The sequence below is a fragment of the Anser anser genome (assembly GCF_964211835.1).
Source record: "Anser anser genome assembly, chromosome: 5".
NCBI classification, from domain to species: Eukaryota; Metazoa; Chordata; class Aves; order Anseriformes; family Anatidae; genus Anser; species Anser anser.
In genome coordinates, this window is record NC_139725.1 from 32,680,627 (window position 1) to 32,699,870 (window position 19,244).

General features: G+C 39.4%; 1 protein-coding gene across 6 annotated transcripts in view; it reads left to right on the forward strand.

The window, feature by feature from the left end:
• The window catches only part of LOC310900117 (cytosolic phospholipase A2 epsilon-like), a 30,873-nt gene extending 12,415 nt beyond the window's left edge, over window positions 1-18,458 (forward strand). For 5 of the 6 annotated variants that reach the window (XM_083837562.1, XM_083837563.1, XM_083837560.1 and 2 more), the window contains exons 4-20: window positions 2,551-2,682; window positions 3,757-3,797; window positions 4,226-4,268; window positions 4,918-4,981; window positions 5,793-5,956; window positions 6,227-6,319; window positions 7,022-7,059; window positions 7,517-7,652; window positions 9,487-9,623; window positions 10,082-10,304; window positions 10,876-10,990; window positions 11,507-11,644; window positions 13,610-13,717; window positions 14,767-14,961; window positions 15,436-15,602; window positions 16,749-16,935; window positions 17,113-18,458. In XM_083837562.1, the coding sequence (XP_083693688.1) occupies window positions 2,551-2,682; window positions 3,757-3,797; window positions 4,226-4,268; window positions 4,918-4,981; window positions 5,793-5,956; window positions 6,227-6,319; window positions 7,022-7,059; window positions 7,517-7,652; window positions 9,487-9,623; window positions 10,082-10,304; window positions 10,876-10,990; window positions 11,507-11,644; window positions 13,610-13,717; window positions 14,767-14,961; window positions 15,436-15,602; window positions 16,749-16,935; window positions 17,113-17,321 (2,190 nt within the window). In that variant the 3' untranslated portion in view covers window positions 17,322-18,458. Of the gene's footprint in view, window positions 1-2,550; window positions 2,683-3,756; window positions 3,798-4,225; window positions 4,269-4,917; window positions 4,982-5,792; window positions 5,957-6,226; window positions 6,320-7,021; window positions 7,060-7,516; window positions 7,653-9,486; window positions 9,624-10,081; window positions 10,305-10,875; window positions 10,991-11,506; window positions 11,645-13,609; window positions 13,718-14,766; window positions 14,962-15,435; window positions 15,625-16,748; window positions 16,936-17,112 lie in introns of those variants that run through there. The other variant, XM_083837565.1, reaches the window with a different exon arrangement.
• The last annotated feature ends 786 nt before the right edge of the window (window positions 18,459-19,244 follow it).

Here is a 19,244-nt window from a genome sequence, read left to right on the forward strand (position 1 = left end):
GGAAGTTGCCTATGCATGAGCCTCAGGCTCAGTTCTGCCAGGTGAGGTGGTGCTGGTCCTGTTTCATACACTTTTTCAGCTTCAGCACGTCTACTGGTCTGTGGCCTAAGTCCAGTGTTTTCCTTGCAGACCAAAAAAAGTCCAGCTTCTTTCAAAACACCGCTGAGGCACAATTTCACCAAGCCCTTCAGGTTTAGCAGGAAAGCAGAAGGCAAGGCATGAACATTTTAGCATGAGAGCAAACACCCACTGCTCTGTACCTCTTGCACCAGAACATTAGCACTTTGCAATGGCTTGTGTATGACAAGTATTTCAAAATTGCGATACCATATGTAATAGCCAAAAAACCATGTCACGGCCAGTGGCCGCAGGAAGCTACTTGAACCAGTCCTGCAAGGACTTATGTTTACTCTGCAGTAAATTTGTGGCAGGACATATGGCAGTAGCCCCAGCAATTTTTGGTGAGCAGCAGCAGCAGTATGGTAGTGGCTGATGTCACTTATGTGTGGGCTGCACAAACATATTCTGGGAATTCTGGACAACAACACACGCTGGCATGTCTGCCACTGCAACCTCACTGCTGTCTGAGTTCAAAAGACCAAGTTAAGGCTCTCATGGTTTTCTCTGCATACACTGGAATTACTCTGCTCCTTGCCTTCTGAGCAGAGCCAGAGTCTGGTGCTCTGCTTATTTTCTTCTCACTTGTCATGTGTATAGTTCAGGAATTCATCTTGCCAAATTGTGGGAGCTAGAGCTCAGTAAAATCGCACAATACACTGTCACCATGGAATATAAAAACATTTTGATGTTCCGCTGTTTCCTGTCAGGAACTGGTGAGTTTATTGGAAGGGATCTGTTCTGGTGAACTTCTGACAGATCACCGCCTGTGAGGATGGGCTTCCCCAGGCTGCTGCACGGGGCAGGCGGCCTCTCCACCACCAAGTTGGCAGCCTCCAGTCCCTCTGAGGGTCAACTCCGGATGGTGTGTCTCTGCCAGCGCTTTCACAAGGCACCTGGTGCCTTCATGTCCTCTGTCAGGAGCAGGGAACCACCCAGAGGCCCTTCTGCCTTCAACACTAGAAAATGTCCACCATTTTAGCCAAATAAGGACAGTCTGCTGCAATAATAGATGTATCTATTACTGTAATATATATTTCTGTGATATATATATTTCTCATCCTCTTATATTCTTCAGCCTGTGAACCTAATTGCTGTGGCTGCTTTTCTCTGCTTCTTGTCAGTCTGTTTTTCTTAGCAAGGTGGTGGAAAGAAATTCAGAGCTCCACGGATGACCCTCTCTGCACTGAGGATAATTTTTTCTGTTTGAACCACAGTGTAATGCGTTTACACTTGTGCCCTTAAAGGAGAGCAGCCTTTCTGTCTTCTGACATCAAACTGCAAACTGAAATTTGCTAACACTTGCCATCTCTCACTTACCAGCTTCTTCCAGAAAGGTTAGATGTCGATATTTCCCAGAATACTTGGAACTGGTTCATCTTTCTTTAAGACCATTTGTATATTCAGTTGACTTTTGAGTTTATGTGATTTATTCTCAACTTTTAAGGCAACAAAGCTCATGCGATCACACTTCTTGCGGATGTGTTTGTGTGTGAGATTGTGGGCCCATCAGTGTGATAATCATCAAACCCGTTGGCAAATTTCACTTGAATCTGACAGATAAGGAGCAACCTCTGAGATAAAAGGTCCTTGTAATTTTCATGAAAATGAGCTGCCTATTGGGGCCTGAATTGTTTCCCCACCGGGAAAACAGCTGCTCACGTTACTTTGCTCACCACTGTGGGAGGCACCTCTGAGCCAGCTGGCGTGCAGCTGCAAGAAGCCCCTGGTGGAGCTGCGTCCCCTCCTGCCAGGCCAGACCATGGGTGGCAGAGGAGGGAGAGGAGAAGCTCCCTGCCATGACAGGAAGGATCAGAAGGTTGAGAGGTGCAGGATGAAATCCAGTGGAAATAGGCCTTTGTTCTGCTGCTTCTGTGGATGTTTTTTGCCAATTTAAAAAAAAAGATATCCATTTCCGCAGATTGCTTGGTAATTAGCTCCATGTGTGATCTGATTAATAATTTACAGGATATAATTATGTCATAATTCAGTAGTTATATGGCTCTTCCTTAATGTATTTTAATCACTGCTTATATCCAAAGATACACACACACACATTTGTATATTCATATATATTTTTTCCTCAATAATAATAATAAAGTCTTGGCCACTGGGTGATTTCCTACAGTTCGGGGAAAAATGGTGACCTCAAATCAAGCTAGAGGTTGATCGTGTTTCCCAACATGGGACCTGTGCGTTCAATGGTTCTGCTAGCCTTTGTCATTTAAATTACTCTGCGGGGGAAAATTATCAGCAAACTCAACTATTTTAAGATTCTGAATATTTTTATTCAGCTCTATGTAGATGAAAAGTTGACCATGCTCTCTCATGTCTCCCCGTTCTCTGTCTTCCTTAAATCTCTGAGCACATCATCTCATTCCTCCATAAGGTCTCCAAATAGAAATGTTCTTAATCCTCTACCTCTATTCACAGAATGTTCTTGAACTGAAAGTCTATGATGAAAATGCAATCACTAAAGATGACCTCCTCTTCACTGTCCTCTTTGATGTTGCTAAAATACAGCTTGGAGAAACTGTTCGCTTGACATTTCGATTAAATCCAGAGGTGAGAAATAAAGTAGCCGTGGCCACAGAAAAGGAACGTAGTTTTGCTGTTACCTCCTAAATAACTTATTGTAAAGCAATTGTAGGTGGGAGGGTTTATTTCATATTCATTTGTACTTTATTAATCTGAAAAATACCATTCAAACCTAGTTCAATAGAATGCAAAGTGCTCCTTCTGTTGGACGTCATGCTGAAGGTTTTTGCTAGCTCCTCCGCCCTCTTAGTAGGATTTTTTTTTTGGCAGCAGAGTTCCCTTTTTTCCTCTTTCTTGACTCTATTGCTCTAATAGATTTTGCTGGAGATAGAAGATCCCATCACCACTGAGCAAAGTTTTCCTGTCAGAATTTCTTTTCCTGGGACCAGCACTTATGAGTTTTGGCATATGCTGACACAGATGTTGGAGTGCTCAGTTAAAAACTGATAACCTGGCCTGTAAATTTTTCATGCATTCCTAAATATAACACAAAGATTCGTGCTGAGATGTTAAAGCTGGTAGATGGCCATCTGCTGTATTTCATTGCTTTAGTCTGTCTGAATACATATAAGATGACATCAACAAGGATGTCCAATTTAGATGTTTTTGTAGATATGCTGTTTCACTGACTTTTCTTATTGGTAAGTATTGGTATTCAGCTTACACAGAGGTAATATCGGCAGGAAGTCTATAAACTCGTTTAGTAGTTGGTCAATGTATTATCCTTGTTATGGGAACCCTTCCCATCAGAAGAATCGAGAATGCCCGGTGCTATCCAAGACTATCAGTCCTCTGATAGCATTACCCAAAAAAGCCAAAGACAGTTTTAAGCCAACACTTCTGGCAGACTTAGGACTGGGGATTCCCTGTGTGATCATTGTATTCTGCCTCACTACTTAATGGACAAGCACAGGCAGTCTGAGGAGGGAGAATACCTTCCAAAATCACTTTAACTCAATTGCTTTCAATCATCTGAGCATACCCTAAAACAGGAAAATTAGACTTTGAGAGCTATTTCAGGAGCCCAAATAATCATTAGCAAGCATAGTTAGCAAGAAAGAAAATTAATTTGAATGCTTAAAATGAATTAATCTTTTACAGACACAAGAGCTGCTGGAGGTTGAATTTGCATCAGAGAGCATGTGAGTAAAATCCATATGGAACTGAAGAACTGTAAAACATGTGCTAGGGTTTAATGTAGTTTAAAATAGCATCACAGCCACAGATAGTGTTTACCAAGTTAGCTGCATATTGGCAAAAACACTCTGTTCCTTATCTACCAAGAATCATCCTGGATGCTAATTTATTCTGATATTTCCTGGAGGAGGGAGAAAGATACTAAGAACTGCAACAAGTGTGCTAAATATTTCTTACTATTCATTACCATAAAAAAATATATATAAGAAAACCATATTTCAGATGTCTTTGAAAACAGAAAAAAAAAAATCAGTGACCTATTACAGACTGTGCTAGATGAGACAACCTTTAAGGAAAATGTTATTCCTGCTGTTCATTTAAAGAGGTATTTAGTACATATTAGTTCTGATTGCATTTTTTTTCTGTCTTTCAGTCCGGTTCCTCCTGAAAGTCTTGTCAATAATGGTGTATTAGTGGTAATTTTAAACTATTTCTCTTTTCTGCTGTGTTCATTTTCCTACTAGTGTTGGGAGGGATGAATGTGGGAGGTGCCCCAACATCTCACTGCAGGTAGAGCTGAAGGGGGTCAGACACTGGCAGCTGTCTGCCTGTGTGGCTCTGTGGGGGAGTATGTATTTGGAAAGAGTGAACACAGTCACTGGGGATATCCACAGATACGTCCTCTATTAACAGCTGATGGCAAGCTTCTTGGCAAAGCCTGAAGTGCTCTTTCATTGGCTTACTGCCTTTGTGTCATCCCTTCTGGGGACTGCTCTAGGGACTCTCTCACAGCCGTCCGTATCTTGGATGATGTGGATTTGACTGGCCTATCAATTCACCCTCAGGAATCCTCAGCATGCTCCTGTTCCTTCCTTGGTTATATCCTCTCCCTTCCCAGCCCTGTCCCTGCAGACAGACCACACTGCCACAGCCATTTTTCTTTCAGCTGAAACCCCAGCACACCATCAGAGTGCCAAAATCTTTCTCTTACAAGCCTACCAAACACAAAGTGGACTGTTCTTCAGACCCCAGAAACCTAGGTGGCCAGAAATAAATAGCAGTGAAGTGACTCAGGTGTCGCACATTTTGGATATTTAATTGTCTCATCATTCATCCCTTCTGCAGTCTCGTGAAATTTCCTGCTTGGAAGTTCTGATAGACAATAAACAGATGAAGAAAGAAGCTTCAGGTTAGACTTTAAACTAGAAACAAAAATATGTTTGACATTTTTTATTAACATCAAAAAATGCAATACAAAAAAAAGGAAACGTGGTGACTGGGTTTTAAACTCCGTGAAGTATAAACCATTTGGATATTTCAGAACTTTTTTTGTCACTGTCTTATCCAGTAATTTCCCTTCTTTGTCCTTATAGGAATCCTAAATGTCCCTATGATAGTAGGATGGGTATCACCTTAGTTAAGTTATGACTTGGGACAACACTGGGCTTAGCAAAAGTAGTCCAAGCAACTCTTCAAGCATGCTGCATTTCTGTATAGGTCTACCTCTCTCTCTCTTAAGCACACTACTATGATGAAACTGAGATGGAAAAAAACACAGTATCTTGTAATATTGTATAATATTATTGTGTAAATAGTATTGTGTAATAAGCACAGGTGTTGGATGGTTTGTCTGTGTCCATGCTGTGTCTGTTCTATGCTAACTATCTATTAAAACTGGGATTTGCAATTAGAGCATGAATCTTATTAGCGCTGTAAAATGGAAGTAAATACATTATTCTGTCTCAGCAGTTTACATTTTGCCCAGTTTTCCTACAGGTCTGAGTTTCCAAAACAGCTAATGCTTTTTTACAAGCTCTTTTGTTTTGTTTTGTTTCGTTTCCTGTAATATTTCCTGTTTGGATAAAGATAGTCTAGGAACTTTTAAGCATTGCTGAATGGCTTTTATATAAAAAGAACTACTTCTAAATGACTGTTTAATGTTCTATTTCTGTGATCATAACCATTATGTTCTCTGTATATATTTCATCCTTTTTCTTTAGAAAAAGACTTCTTGTTTTCAGTGAAGGGCTCATATGAAGAGAGCCAGACTCTGTCACTGGGCTCTGCCCAGCAACCCGAAAAGCCCCTCATCTTCCATTATATCAAGTACAGTCTGCCAGAGCTGTGCATGGCTCTGGCAGAAAAGAAGCCACCCTTCTGCTTGGTACGTGATCTTCAGGTTGAGAGAGCACAGTAAGCTCATGGTTTTCCATACTTCACTGAGACAAATAGAAAGAATTTGTATTTTTAATCAAAAGTCATCTTCCATGATCTTCCGCTCTGGAAGAGTGCTGTACCCACTAAGACACCTGAATAATAGATGCCAACTTGGAAATTGCTGAATGTTGACCCTATTCAAAAAGATAGGTTGGTGACAGTACTCTTCTGTGGTATATACGTTAAATATTTTTCTACATTAAATTTTATTTTTCAGGGTACCTCATGTGAAGAGAAAAGAGATTGCAGTGCATCCCTCAGGATTCCTCTGGATTCATTTCCCTTCAAGGAGAAAGTAGCAGTAGCAAAGGTGATTGATACCAACTTTTTAGAATAAATCAAAAGCTATGGCCCCAAGATCGATGGGCATAAGTTTACTACATTACCACGAAGTAGAAGTTTACATATCTAACTGCTAGCCTCCATTATCTGCAAGCATTAGAAAACTATGCAAAATAATAAAAGGCTGTGCTAGGGAGGAATGTAGGAAGGGTAGAGTTTCTTTAAGATGCTCTGTCCTTTGGTGATTATTTAAAGGAAAGGACTTCATTAAATAACACTTACTAATTAAAACTCACACGATGAAGCAGACAAATCTCAGACTTTATGGCTTGTTTGAAGTTATGTCTGTGATTCTGACAATATATGATACTCACACCTGGCTTTTTTGTCCTATCTTTGTGTTGAAGTTTGCAGGTCTGTGAATATGCAAAAAATGAAGCAAGGCAGGGCACACTGGCAGACCTCATGTTGGTTTTTACTGTATACTGCTCTGTGTAACTTTAAGCTTAAACTTTAGTATAAATAATTTTAATGAAAATACAATGGACTTGGAAAAGTTCTAACAATAGGATGGAATTTCTCATTGTTACAACTTTGTGGCTCTAACACTGCTCTCAGAAAAAGTGAAGGCCTTTAAAGCTGACTGAAAAGAGAGGGCATAAAATCATCTCCAATACTTATATTGTGTTGTGTGGTTTTTTTCATTGTTGTTTTGTTTGTTTGTTTTCAGGATGAAACAATCAATTTACATGTGAAGTCAACTGACTGGTAAGAAATTGTGTCTTTGGGTTTTGTGGTTGTGAAAAAAAGATCTTTTCTGAATAAAAAAAATCATGGAGCTACATGTTTAGAAAAATGTTTCTCATTTTCCTTGCTTGTAAAGAATCCAAGATACTTGTGTATATATATAAAAATAAAGGTCTTCAGGCAACGAATTTAAAAAATTTCACTGTTTATAGTATCTGTTTATGGACTACAATATTTATGTTTGACACTTCTTGAAAAGCAGTGTGGAAAAAAAAAGCAGTATTTCTATTTTTTTTCTGTAAGACTTCAAAACCTGGTAACTTAGTCTTTTCTGGTATGCTTTCATGGGGCCACAATACCATCTTTTTAAAGCGTTATTGTAAAGTTTATGACTTGTAAGCATAGGTCCAGACCTTAATCGGAAGTGATCATGTACATAGGCTTTTTATATCCTGTTTAACTGTGGACTCTGTCTGAGGTCAAGAAAATTAGATGTTCGCCTGGAGTTTGATCTATGTATGGAGGAGAAAAATTTCCTACAGAAACGGAGGAAATTGGTGGCTTCTGCTCTGAAAAAAGCACTTCATTTAGAACGGGACCTACAAGACCATGAGGTATGGGGAGCACTATTGGGGCTGGACTGTGTTGTGTAACAGAAATGAGTTGTCCATAGCTGTTTGTATATTGTTCCTTAACCAGCACTGATGTGTTCAGTGCCCCACATAAAAATAAGCATTTTTTTCTGCATTACTTCTTTTTCATCTGTGAATCCCAGTCCTGGAGAATCATACTTTTTTTTTAGCTGAGCTTTCAGTTACCAAGGCCCCAGATAGGGCATTTTATACTGTCAGCTTTTGAGTGGAAAAAACCTAGCACTTGAAATGATACGTAACACTGAATGATGATGATGTTCCTTATCACCAGCTCTCTCCAGTGGTCACCATTTCAGCTGTACTGTTACTCTAACAGCACAATGTTATTCAACATTTTCCTCTCATCTCTCCTACGTGGGACCATTGTGTCTAGAAATTGTGCATCAGTCTGGATAAGCCAGATCCCATAAGCTTCCATTTGAAGTGCAAAATGAAAATGAGTCTCAGAGCATAAGAACCACAGCCCCTTCAGAAACAAATCTGAGTTTCAAACTCCATTTTCCAGTTGGGAATCCAAGCAAAATAAATTTTCTAGTCTTTCAAAATGTCGAATTGATTTCCTTTTTTCTTTTTTTTGTTTTTCCTTTTTTTTTTTTTCCTTCTGATAGAGTGACCTTAGTCTTTTATGGCACTTATTAGAGAAAATATTAGGGTGAAAACAAGAGGAGGCAGCAGGCACAAAATACCTCAGAATTTAGCACTCAGTGAGTTAGGGTTCGCGTTTGTTCATGTACATGCCGGCATGGGGATGGTTGGTGCTTCAGGGAGGGAATATGGCTTGTGATCAGGCACTACAGAAATGAAGAATTTTTCATTCTGAGGATTTCTTTTCACCTGTGCTTTTCATCTTGCCCAGAACATCTGCGCCAAAGGCATATTAAGCATGACATGACAGTATGTCTTTGGGTGCTATAAATCACAGACTCATTTAGGCTGGAACAGATCTCTAAGATCATCAAAATGGTGTCCCTGTACACAAACTAATCACACCAGTATACCAGTAGATCATTTCTCATTAACATATTGGTTTTGGGCGGTGGAGGGTGGGAGGGGAGTCTAAGCTTTTACTTTTTTTAAGGGGACTACTTTTAGCTACTAATTTCAGGTTGTCCAACAAGAAAAGGGAATGTTTCCTCATACTTAAACCCAAATCAGAATACTTTGCTTAGAGCTGAAATGCTTGATTTGGATCAGTTTAAAGAAGCATCGCTAAGTATTTCCTTGATGTGATTGCCTGGAAATGTGTATAGGAAATGTGTATAGAAAATGTCACTTGGCCCCTCTTCTCTCAGTGGGTTTTACTTGGAGAAATGTGTCTTCCTGTAATATAATTTAGTTTTCTATGCAATCAGGCTTTGTGGTTCATCACTGCAATTATGTACTCTAGGTACCGTATGAGAAATATAATCCAGTCATTATATTTGACTTACAAAAGAGGATGAGCTTTTCTGGTTCTCAAAATAGACCCCTCAGGAGATTATGTTACACGAAGGAAAACAGCATAAGATTGAAATGCCTTGAAAAAAAGTTATGAGCTGTTTCAGTAAGCCAGCATGTAAGAATTTAGAAGCCCAGTCTCTTTAGCTGAAAAATGTCAAAACTACCAAACTGTCTATTTTCTTTAAATTTCTATATGAAATACCAACATTTCTTCTTTCTCTCCTCTGCTTGGGGAAATGGTGAGATGTCAGAATTTCTTGCAGGACCGAAATGCTGTGATTCATTTAGCTGTGACAACATGTGCTCATGAGTACTAAGCTGTTGCTTACCAGCTGCTGTGTTTGTGCTTAAACAGGTACCAGTTGTAGCAGTCATGACAACAGGAGGTGGCACCCGGGCACTGACATCTTTGTTAGGCAACCTGCTGGGTCTTCAGAAGCTGGATCTCTTAGATGCTATTTCATATATCACTGGGTCATCTGGCTCAACATGGTAAGGAAATCCTGAACAAAGATGTCGTCTGTCAACTCTATAGCCTGCTATATGAGGTTTATTCTCTTTGTTTTGGTAAAGGAAGGTGTATATTTTTAGTTTCAAGCTTTTTTATTGTTGCATAAGGAACATGTTGTAAAACATTTTATTTGTTCCTATTGCATCAGATTTCTCAATTTCTACCCCAAATCAACTCTATCTTAATTTCCATCTGCCTTATATTTGACAGCTAACTCAAAGCTTAGCACCTTGATTTAATGAAGTGCGAGAAATTATTTAATCATATGTGGTAGATTTCTATGGGATCTAAATCAAAAACTCTTTTCTCTTTCGTAACGTACTGAGCCCCAAAGGTGCTTTTTATGAACCTCAGCTAGATTGTTGTGGTCCTTAAATCCAAGCCTTAAAAGTGAAAGCACACTTAAAAATGTGATAACATAATTCTTTCTTTTCCCCAGGACCTTGTCACATTTGTATCAGAACCCTGACTGGTCACACAAGGATCTCTTGGGACCAATTGGTGAAGTCCGCAGACATATGACCAAATGCAAGCTGAGCTGCTTTTCCCTGGAGAGCTTGAAGTACTATGACCGGGAACTAAATCGGAGGAAGCAAGAAGGATACCAGATCTCTAGCATCGATTTATGGGGGCTTCTGCTGGAAAAGGCATTAAGTGATGGGGTAGCATGTCTGTATTTTCCGTAACAGCTCCTGAATACTGTTGTACAGAAAATGAAGCTCCAGGGACAGGTGCTAGCATTATCAGGCAGATGATTTCTGCTGACTGACAAAGATCATTTGACCCCACATACCTCTTAACATATAATTACCAGCCTAAGAGATATTCAGTAGAGCAAGAAACCTGTATCTCCTTATACATGTATCTAATACACCTAATACTGTATATACATGTATCTAGGACACCTAATACTGGTGTCCTGCCTTTGGTTTCTTTTGCTCCGTTCACCCCTATGAGAACTTAAATAATCCATGTAAAATGGATGCGCTTATTTGGAGGAATGACAGCCCACTGTACCACAAAACATCCTGTAGTTCTACTGTAATTAAATAAGCCTTAGTGGGTGTGTGAATGCTTAGATCATTCTTTGGTTAAATAAATTGTTTGTACTCAAAATGAATGGAGAGAATAAGAAATTGTAGCTGGAAACAGGTATTTATTTTCCTATAATCTTGCAAGCCCGTACACTGTCACAAGGTTTCTTGGTTTTCTCTTTTTCTGGTCAATTCTCAGAAAAACAACCACAGACTCTCAGATGAGCGACAGGCATTGAATCAGGGTCAGAATCCCCTACCTATCTACATGATCCTCAACATCAAAGATGACTACAGCCTTTCAGAGTTTAAAGGTGATGACAAAACTGAGCTCTGTCTGGACTCAGTGTACCTGTATTATCAGTTACTGCATGCCCTGCAACCCCTTGCACTACTGAACCATAGCATTCGTAACCAGTTCCCTTTCATCTTCCATTTTTAGACTTTTTGCCCAGGCTCTGGAAGGAACCCAGCTCCTACGGGACAGGAGAAATTTGGGGGAGGTTCCTTAGGGCAGCCAAAGCACTCTCAAATCAGAGCCTTACCTCCGCACGTGGGGTAACTTAGGCTGACCCTTTTTGATATAAACTTCATTTATGTCATATATGGAGAGGCTCATTAGGAAGTTCTGCAGGAACAAGTTTGGGAAAAATTACTTGAGTGAGTGACTGAAACTATCAGAATGATACCGTTACCCTCAGGAAGGCCAGACTGTGATCACCCTGCTGATAGGGTTTGTCCTGCAGTTGCTTCCCTGCCATTTCAGAGCATTTCTTTCAAGAAAGTATGGAAAGGATTTTGAATTAAATATTCATTTGGTGTCTCTGCAGAATGGATTGAGTTCACACCTTATGAGGTTGGGTTCTTAAAATATGGTGCCTTCATTCGTGCAGAGAATTTTGGCAGCAAGTTTTTCATGGGTCGCTTGATGAAGAAGCTCCCCGAGTCTCGGATCTGCTTCATGAAAGGTGATGTGCTCCCTTGAGAAACTTTGGATTGTTTAAAAAAGTGCTTAATATATACAGTCCCTGCATATTGCAACAGTGCTCTGCAACATGCAGGACTGAAATATAACGTACGACATTTTGTTCTCAATTTTGGATGCATTCCTTAGGTGAACATTTCAAATAACACTATTCACTATTGTGTTTCTTATGCTTGAAGTTTCAGGGCTGCGTAAGGAAGTTTGTTTATTTTCAACAGGTCAGTAGCAGTTTTCCACAGGGAAAACATTTATATTTTGAAACTGGAATCTTAAAGCCAAATTTGTCTATAAATGGGCCTATTTTATAACAAAAGCAATGTTGTTATACTGAAGTTGTTATATAATATGATAATTCTGAGTAGTGTTCCCAAATGTTATTGATATTTTTGCAAGTTTAATAGTATTCTATTTTTTTTAAGTTTTTCTTGCATGATTAAAGTGGTGAGTTTTGCCATTTTTATTTCAGTAATGTGTGAGTTGCTCCCAGGAAAGCATGAAGGACAGCTTTGCAGTTTTTATGCAATTCTTCTTGTTTTAATTTTGTGCAGTGCTAGAATTCTCTACCATACCATTTTATATGCTAGTTCATGGGAGTAAAGTTGTCTGCAGAAGAGTCCTTCTGCTCTTAACTCTGAACAACAGGTGCATTACATGTAAATAAGCATGACACACAACAGGACACCAAGAAGACCAGTAAGAAAGGATTTAGTTACGACTGAAAAGCCGAGATGAAAAACAACATTGTGTTGTATTCCTTATCTGAAGTGCAAAGAAGTTGTGCACCTCAATGTATGATGCAAAAGGAACCCAGAGTCATATTGGTACTAACATGAGAAAATACCTGGGCATGAGGAAGACTTGCAAGACTTGCAAGCCAGGCAAGTACCAAATCCAGAACCGCGAGATGCTAGAGAGTGGGGAAGAGACCCATTTATGTTTTCCCATTTTCATGTATTCTTCTTCTGTTAAGTGCCTTGGGCTGTCAGCCAGAGATAGGAAATAGATCATGGAGCTACGTGGGACTGTGAAGCCTTCTGAGAATATCTCGCCTCCATTGCAGCTTAGCAATGACAGTGGTGTGGTCATACCCAAGGTGGCCAGGTAGCAAGCACACCCTGCACATCCAGTCTGGGTTGAGCTCTGGGTTCTTGCTCCCAGTACCTTAATTAGGCCGGTGACCCTAAAGTGCATCTTTAGAAAGGTTAGAGTAGAGAGTTAGAGCTATGTTGCCACCTAGTGATGAAACGTAAGTGCCCTCTTGGGATACAATTAAATGTACTGGTAGTTAAGCATGGCTATTTAAGGATAAAAGTGAGGTGTCATTTGCAGGGAGAGGTAGTGTCTTAAGTGCAAGGACAAAAGTGACTAAGGACAATGGGAATAAGAAGAGGGATGTGGGGGGAGATTAGTCTCACTCAACTGGTGTCAAGGGAAAGTGTACGATGGGCACTGAAGGTGTCTTGTTTTAGGGGACTGCTTTGCAGACCATCCCAAATTGTACTCTGACTACTTGGATCCTGGCTGTTCAGGAGCAAACTCTAAATCTTTAGTTATGTATACAGTTGTATATGACATTTTATAGACCAGACTCTTACTTTATGTGAAATGGCATGGTTTTACTCTTTGAGAGATGCTTATAGGACAAGAATATGCAGGCTAGAAAAAAGTGGCTTGCAAAATATTGGTAATAACTGTATATGACAATGAATTATGGTGGCTGAAGGCCTGGCACAATGTTTAAAACCATGTAGGTTCCTCTGGAGGATAAACTGTGAGCTGCTGTAAAAGAACTTAGTACCATTTTTGGTTAGAGTTCAGAAACCTTGCGGTATTCTGAGACTCCTTGCAAGAGCTGAAAAGTTATGTTTTAAAACCTGTGGAAAGAGCAAAGGGATATTTTCCATTTAAGTATTTCTAAGCAGTTACCCTTTTCTCTGTCACTGTACAGGCCTGTGGAGCAATGTATTTTCATACAACCTCTTGGATGCCTGGCATTCATCGGATCCTTCAGAAAGGTGCTCACTGAGGTGCACCCAACACAGGGCTGTTGATGTTGGTTGGTTATATTTCTGTTTCTACTTTATCTGTTGCTTTACAAATCTATAAATGAATATAACATCCAGATACATATAGCAGGATATCTTTATATATTTGTAAATCTTAAAGCTTTTGGCTTTTTTTTTCTTTTTTTTTTTTTTTGGTCCCCTGGGGGGTCGTGTTGCCACTATCTACTTCACTTTACTCTCTGTCTGCATTCATCCATAGCAATGTTATTTCCACTGGTCACCCTTGCACTGAATTTGTGTAAGTGTTGATTTGCCACCAAATATAAAACTACCAAAGTTTTAAGCAGATAATTTTTGCCAGGGGCCTTTCAGGAAACCTGCATGTTGAAACAAACTCAGTGCTGTGTTCTCTGTCTGCCTTGTCAGATCACCCTTTTTTGTCTGTTGTTGTTGTTAAAGACTTGGATGTATCAGTTATGTGGAACTCTGTGTCCTATTTAGAGGTGTTGCCTGTCTTCCCTGTGTTCAAATGTGATCGATGAATCTGGTTCACATACTTTTCACCACTTTCTCCAGGGAAGTGTTGCAGAACCCTTCCCTCAGTAAATGCCAGAGATGACAGAAAGTCATTGGCCCTCATTCTCAATCTGATGTGGTGTCATTTAACACAATCCTTTTTTTCTGCTCTTTTCCACATGTCTAAGTCTTCTGACAGCATTTTTTTCAAAGCCAGTTTGGACTAGCTTTGAAATAAACTGGTCTGGATTCTTAGCCTCTATTGATTTTCACACAGGGAATCCACCTATGATTTCTATCAAACAATAGATCACTTTTTTCCAGCTTTAAGAATTTTGTTTCTGTTCTCACTTTGACTTTTATGGAATATACTTTACTGAACATTGATTTTCTTGTTCCTGTTCTGGTATTTATATGATTGTATGTTGCCATGTCTTACTAGTATCTTCTTTACTTTAGCTGATATTATGGTACACTATAATTATATTATGTATTATTATTATTATATTACAATTTAGTTCATTTTAAGTATTGCAAATAATGCTATCAAAACAATAACTTGTTTATCTCTTCTACCTCTCAGAAGGAGATGAGCCTTCTCTACCAGCCAGGAACCATCAGCTGGAGACTTACTTAGTCACCCCTGAATGTGGCATCATGGGCATTGTTCGGGAGGTCCTGTCTGAGCGAGTCATGGTTTCAAAGTTCTACAATTTTCTGAAGGGTTTCCAGATGCACAATGAATACCTTCAGAGCAAAAGCTTTCATATATGGAAAGGTAACCATCTCCGAATATTAATTTCTTCTGGTTAGATGGTTGGTACATTTGTTAGTGAAGAGAAAGCAGATGATGAACAGGCTTAATTCTTCACTTTGGAAACAAAAATTTCAAGATAAATAGTCAAATTTCATATGTGAATTTGCAAAACAGCTGTAATTGTGGCACAGCTCTGTTGTTACTGAAATTAAAATATTTAACAGATACTCCAAGAAATCTCTTGATTCTGGGGAAGGGCAGCTACTGCTTGTTGGGAATGCAAAAACAGCAGCATCAGACATGAAGGAGCTCTTTTTGTTGTGGATAGGTCTTTCTCTTCTGAGTTAAGACTGAACTTCAGGAGTGCAGCAGGGTCTTCGAAAAAGTAATGAGGCATTTATTTCATTATTATTATTATTCCCTCTTTTATTAGCCAAACAGCAAATATATTACTCCTTTGGAGAATCACTCATTTTAAGAAATATTTCCTTTTAGATACTGTACTAGAGAATTTCCCCAACCAGCTGACAGAAACAGCAGAGTTCCTGTGCCTTGCCGACACAGCAGGATACATTGATATCAGCTACCCACCACTCATGAGACCAGAGAGAAAAGTGGATGTTGTCCTACATTTAAATTATTCTTCTGGATCACAGACATCGGTGCGATGACCACTCTATTCTTGTCAGTAATGACAACTGTCTTTTCACCCTTTTTAAATCCTAAGGAGTCAGAATAATTTATGTAGAAGAAACTGATATTGGGAGAAAAGGATTCTTGGTGTACAGCTCCAGTTTTCTAGATATCCGGGTCTCACACTAATGCTAACATACCACAGCCAGTCCCCTAAGGAGAACAGAAGTAGTATCAGTTTTCTAAATCTTTTATTTTAATTAAGCCTGTGATCGGCAAACATTACCTTCTACACCTGTGTGTTCCTTGGACCTCACTACAGCTCGCTATGTACTCTGTATGGGGTGTTTCTCTGGGACCAGTACTGACCACTGATGAACTCATTTAATTTCTTGTGATACCTCCTAAAGATATCCACATGCAAATTACAAGTAATTTGTCTCTCTAATACAATAGTTTGATTTTTTTTTTCTAAGTCATGGAGAATAATAATTGTCCTTTATTTGAAACAGAAAGTATGACAAAAATAGCTAATGATTTGAACTATAATCCCTGGTACCCGATGGACAGAGCTTCTTGAAGACTAAAGTTTTCATGAATGGCAACCAGATTCAGGAATAAAATTCCCAGTTTCAGAAGTGACTTTACCCACCCCAAGATGAAGTTAACATTTCAGTCAATATGACATTTGCTCCCAGATGCCTACATCACTTTATATAACTATCTAAGGCATCTAGGACAGTTAGAGGCTTTTAAATATTTCATGCCAAATTAATGAAGTTTTTGTACTTCTGTGAATTGATGTTTTAAAAATATACCATCTTAAATTCCTCTCCATGCTGCTCATTTCAGGATTTTCTCCAGTAAGGGGCATGTTTCTGTGTTCTAAGTGACTGGGCCACCCCTACCCCACAGTTATGAACATCTTATTTATCTTGCAGATAAAGGCTGAGAAAGAGGAGGTAGGACAACAATCAGGAGTGCAAGTTGGAGTCTTGAAATCTTGAAATTCTGTTGATAACCAAAACTTTATTTCTCATGAAAGAGACAAAGACCAGAAGAAACACTGGCAGCGAAAGCTGCTCCCTGATCTTTGTGTAGTGCCTTTGCTGGATGTGTTGTGCATTGTGAAGAGGGACAGAATTTCTGACTTTTTTTTTCCTGTCTGAATGCAGCCTTTGGAAGAAGCCTCCAAGTACTTCTTAAAACAGGGAATCCCATTTCCTAAAATCCACCTGAGTGAAGAGGAAAAGAAAAATCTAAAGGAGTGTTACATCTTTGAAGATGCTGAGACCCCAGGGGCACCAACAGTGGTGTTTTTCCCACTGGTGAATGACACGTTCAGAAAATACAAAGAGCCAGGTAAGCTGTGGGACAGAGTTGGTCCTCCTACCACCCACCCACCCTTCAGTGGCATCAGCTGCCATGGCTCCCATGGGGAGGAATGTGGGTGTCAGGGTAGAGACATTGGTCTCCACCTGGAAAGCAGGATGTATGATCATCTCTATGCCCTATCAATGACTTCTCTTGATTTGGCAGGTGTGGAGCGTAGCCCTGCTGAGATGGCAGAGGGCAATGTGGATGTTTCCAGCCTTTTTTCCCCATACTGCATAAACAGCTTTACCTACACAGAGGACCAATTTGACAAGTTGGTAAAACTGACCAGCTACAACATTCAGAACAACAAGCATCTGATTCTTCAGGCTTTGAGTTCAGCAATAGAGCAGAAACAGCAACACAAAAAATGAATGCTGTCCTGAGTTCAGAAAGATGCCTATATCACTTTTTCTTCCCCTGCAGAAGAATCAAGACCTGTTGATGAATGAATATATGGACTTGGGAAAGTACTAAGACTTATTTCAGCCTGTAGTCCCTCTCCACCAAGTGGCAATCCTGGATAAGCCCATCAAAAAGATTAATGATCAATCTTGTGCTTTATTTAAGCAGGTTTGCACTGCTTGTGATTTTTTTTTTCATGTGTTTATCTATATATATCTCTATATGCAGTAAATCAAAGGTTAGGAAATATGGGGCTTATTGATGAGTTTTTTGCATGCATGAATGTGGAACAGTGAAATAACTCAAAATTTATTGCACTAGTAAAAGTTGTATGTGAAGATAAATGAGATACAGTTGTTTAATTTATTGCAAATTCAATGCAATAGAAAAACATGTAATAAAAGTGGACAATCTCAAAGAATAAGAGAAAACTAGATTTTGTTTTAATGTCAGCCTGAAATTTTATTGCAAATAACATGCAAAGCTAAACATAAAAGATATAGAAAAACTGAGATTTCACGTGTAAAATCCAAATTTTCCATGCTTCTGAATTTACCAGTTTTATTATGCCACTGATATTTGGGTTTGGAAAATCCTCTGGAAGTGACTGCTCCATACCCTGTAGTGAGTCACGAACTGCTCTTCTGGTGCATGCGTATGTACCTGACCTGTGGTTGTGCTTTTCCTTAAATACTTATGGTGTTTAGAATATCCATCTCATCATCTACTTCCCATTAGTTTCAACTGGTCTAATAGTATTTCTTGTTATTATGGGATAGGGATTCTGTGAGAATAAAAACATTAAAAACTGAGAGATATTCAGATTTTGTGGTAAGAGGACAAGCTAACTGTTTTACACTGATATCCTGGGGCAATTCATGGGTAATTACGTAACTTTGTTAGTCCTTGAATATATACAAGTAACACAGGCTTTGTGCAACTACTATAAATAGCATAAGGCGATTTGTTGAGATTGCTTATTTTCTAGATGGAGACCAAAATAATTATTTGTTTTATGAATGATTTTAATAATGCAAGTACTCAGCAAACCTGTTTCGTTACAACAGAGAAGCTGATCTTACAAATAAAAAAAAAGTAATGCTTAAGTCAGTATCAGCTGCGCTTTAATTACTTCAAATTTAAATAAAACACAGTAACTTGTCTGTGTTGAAGTAACATGTTAGCACACAGGACAATGAGTGTTCACCTTGAATAGATACAATCATAGCCAAAATATAAGATAAATCCTTAATTGAAAACGAAACATGAACTTAGAAAAGGTTGAAAATTTCTCTCCTCTCTTGCTGTCATCTTCTGTCTCTCTTGCTTCAAGCATACCTCTATGGCTTTTAGCCCTTGTCTTCTTCATTATCCTATACTCACCTCTAATGACATCAGCCCCCTTAGGGGTGGTGTGTCCTTGCCCCAGCTGCTTTTCTAGGCCCTCACACCTCCATCCAATTTGCAGCCCTGGTTTAAATCTCCACGGAGCTGCAGTGACTGTTTACATGGTTGCACCCATCAAGGGTTCTTCTCATTGTGATCTCTGCTGCTGAATCACTCAGTCCCCTTCGGCATTGCCTCTCTTCTGTCCTAGCTCCAACTCCCTCTTGGGCTTCCCTGCTTGTCATTATGGCAAATCTATTTGGGGTGACACATATTTTTGCTACTTCTCCCACCTGCCTGTCTTCCAGATGGAGTTTTGGGCATCTTCAAAAGCTGCAAATGAGTTCCCTTTCCTGCCTTCCAAGATCTTTACTGACACCAAGTTTCAAGAGCCCAGCCTCTCTTTTCCCTTTCCTGCCCTTAACTATAAATCCATTGCTTCCCTTGCCGTGTTTTTGTTTGTTGGTTTGAGTGTGCCACTAGAGCACCCCCTCCTCTGCTCCACC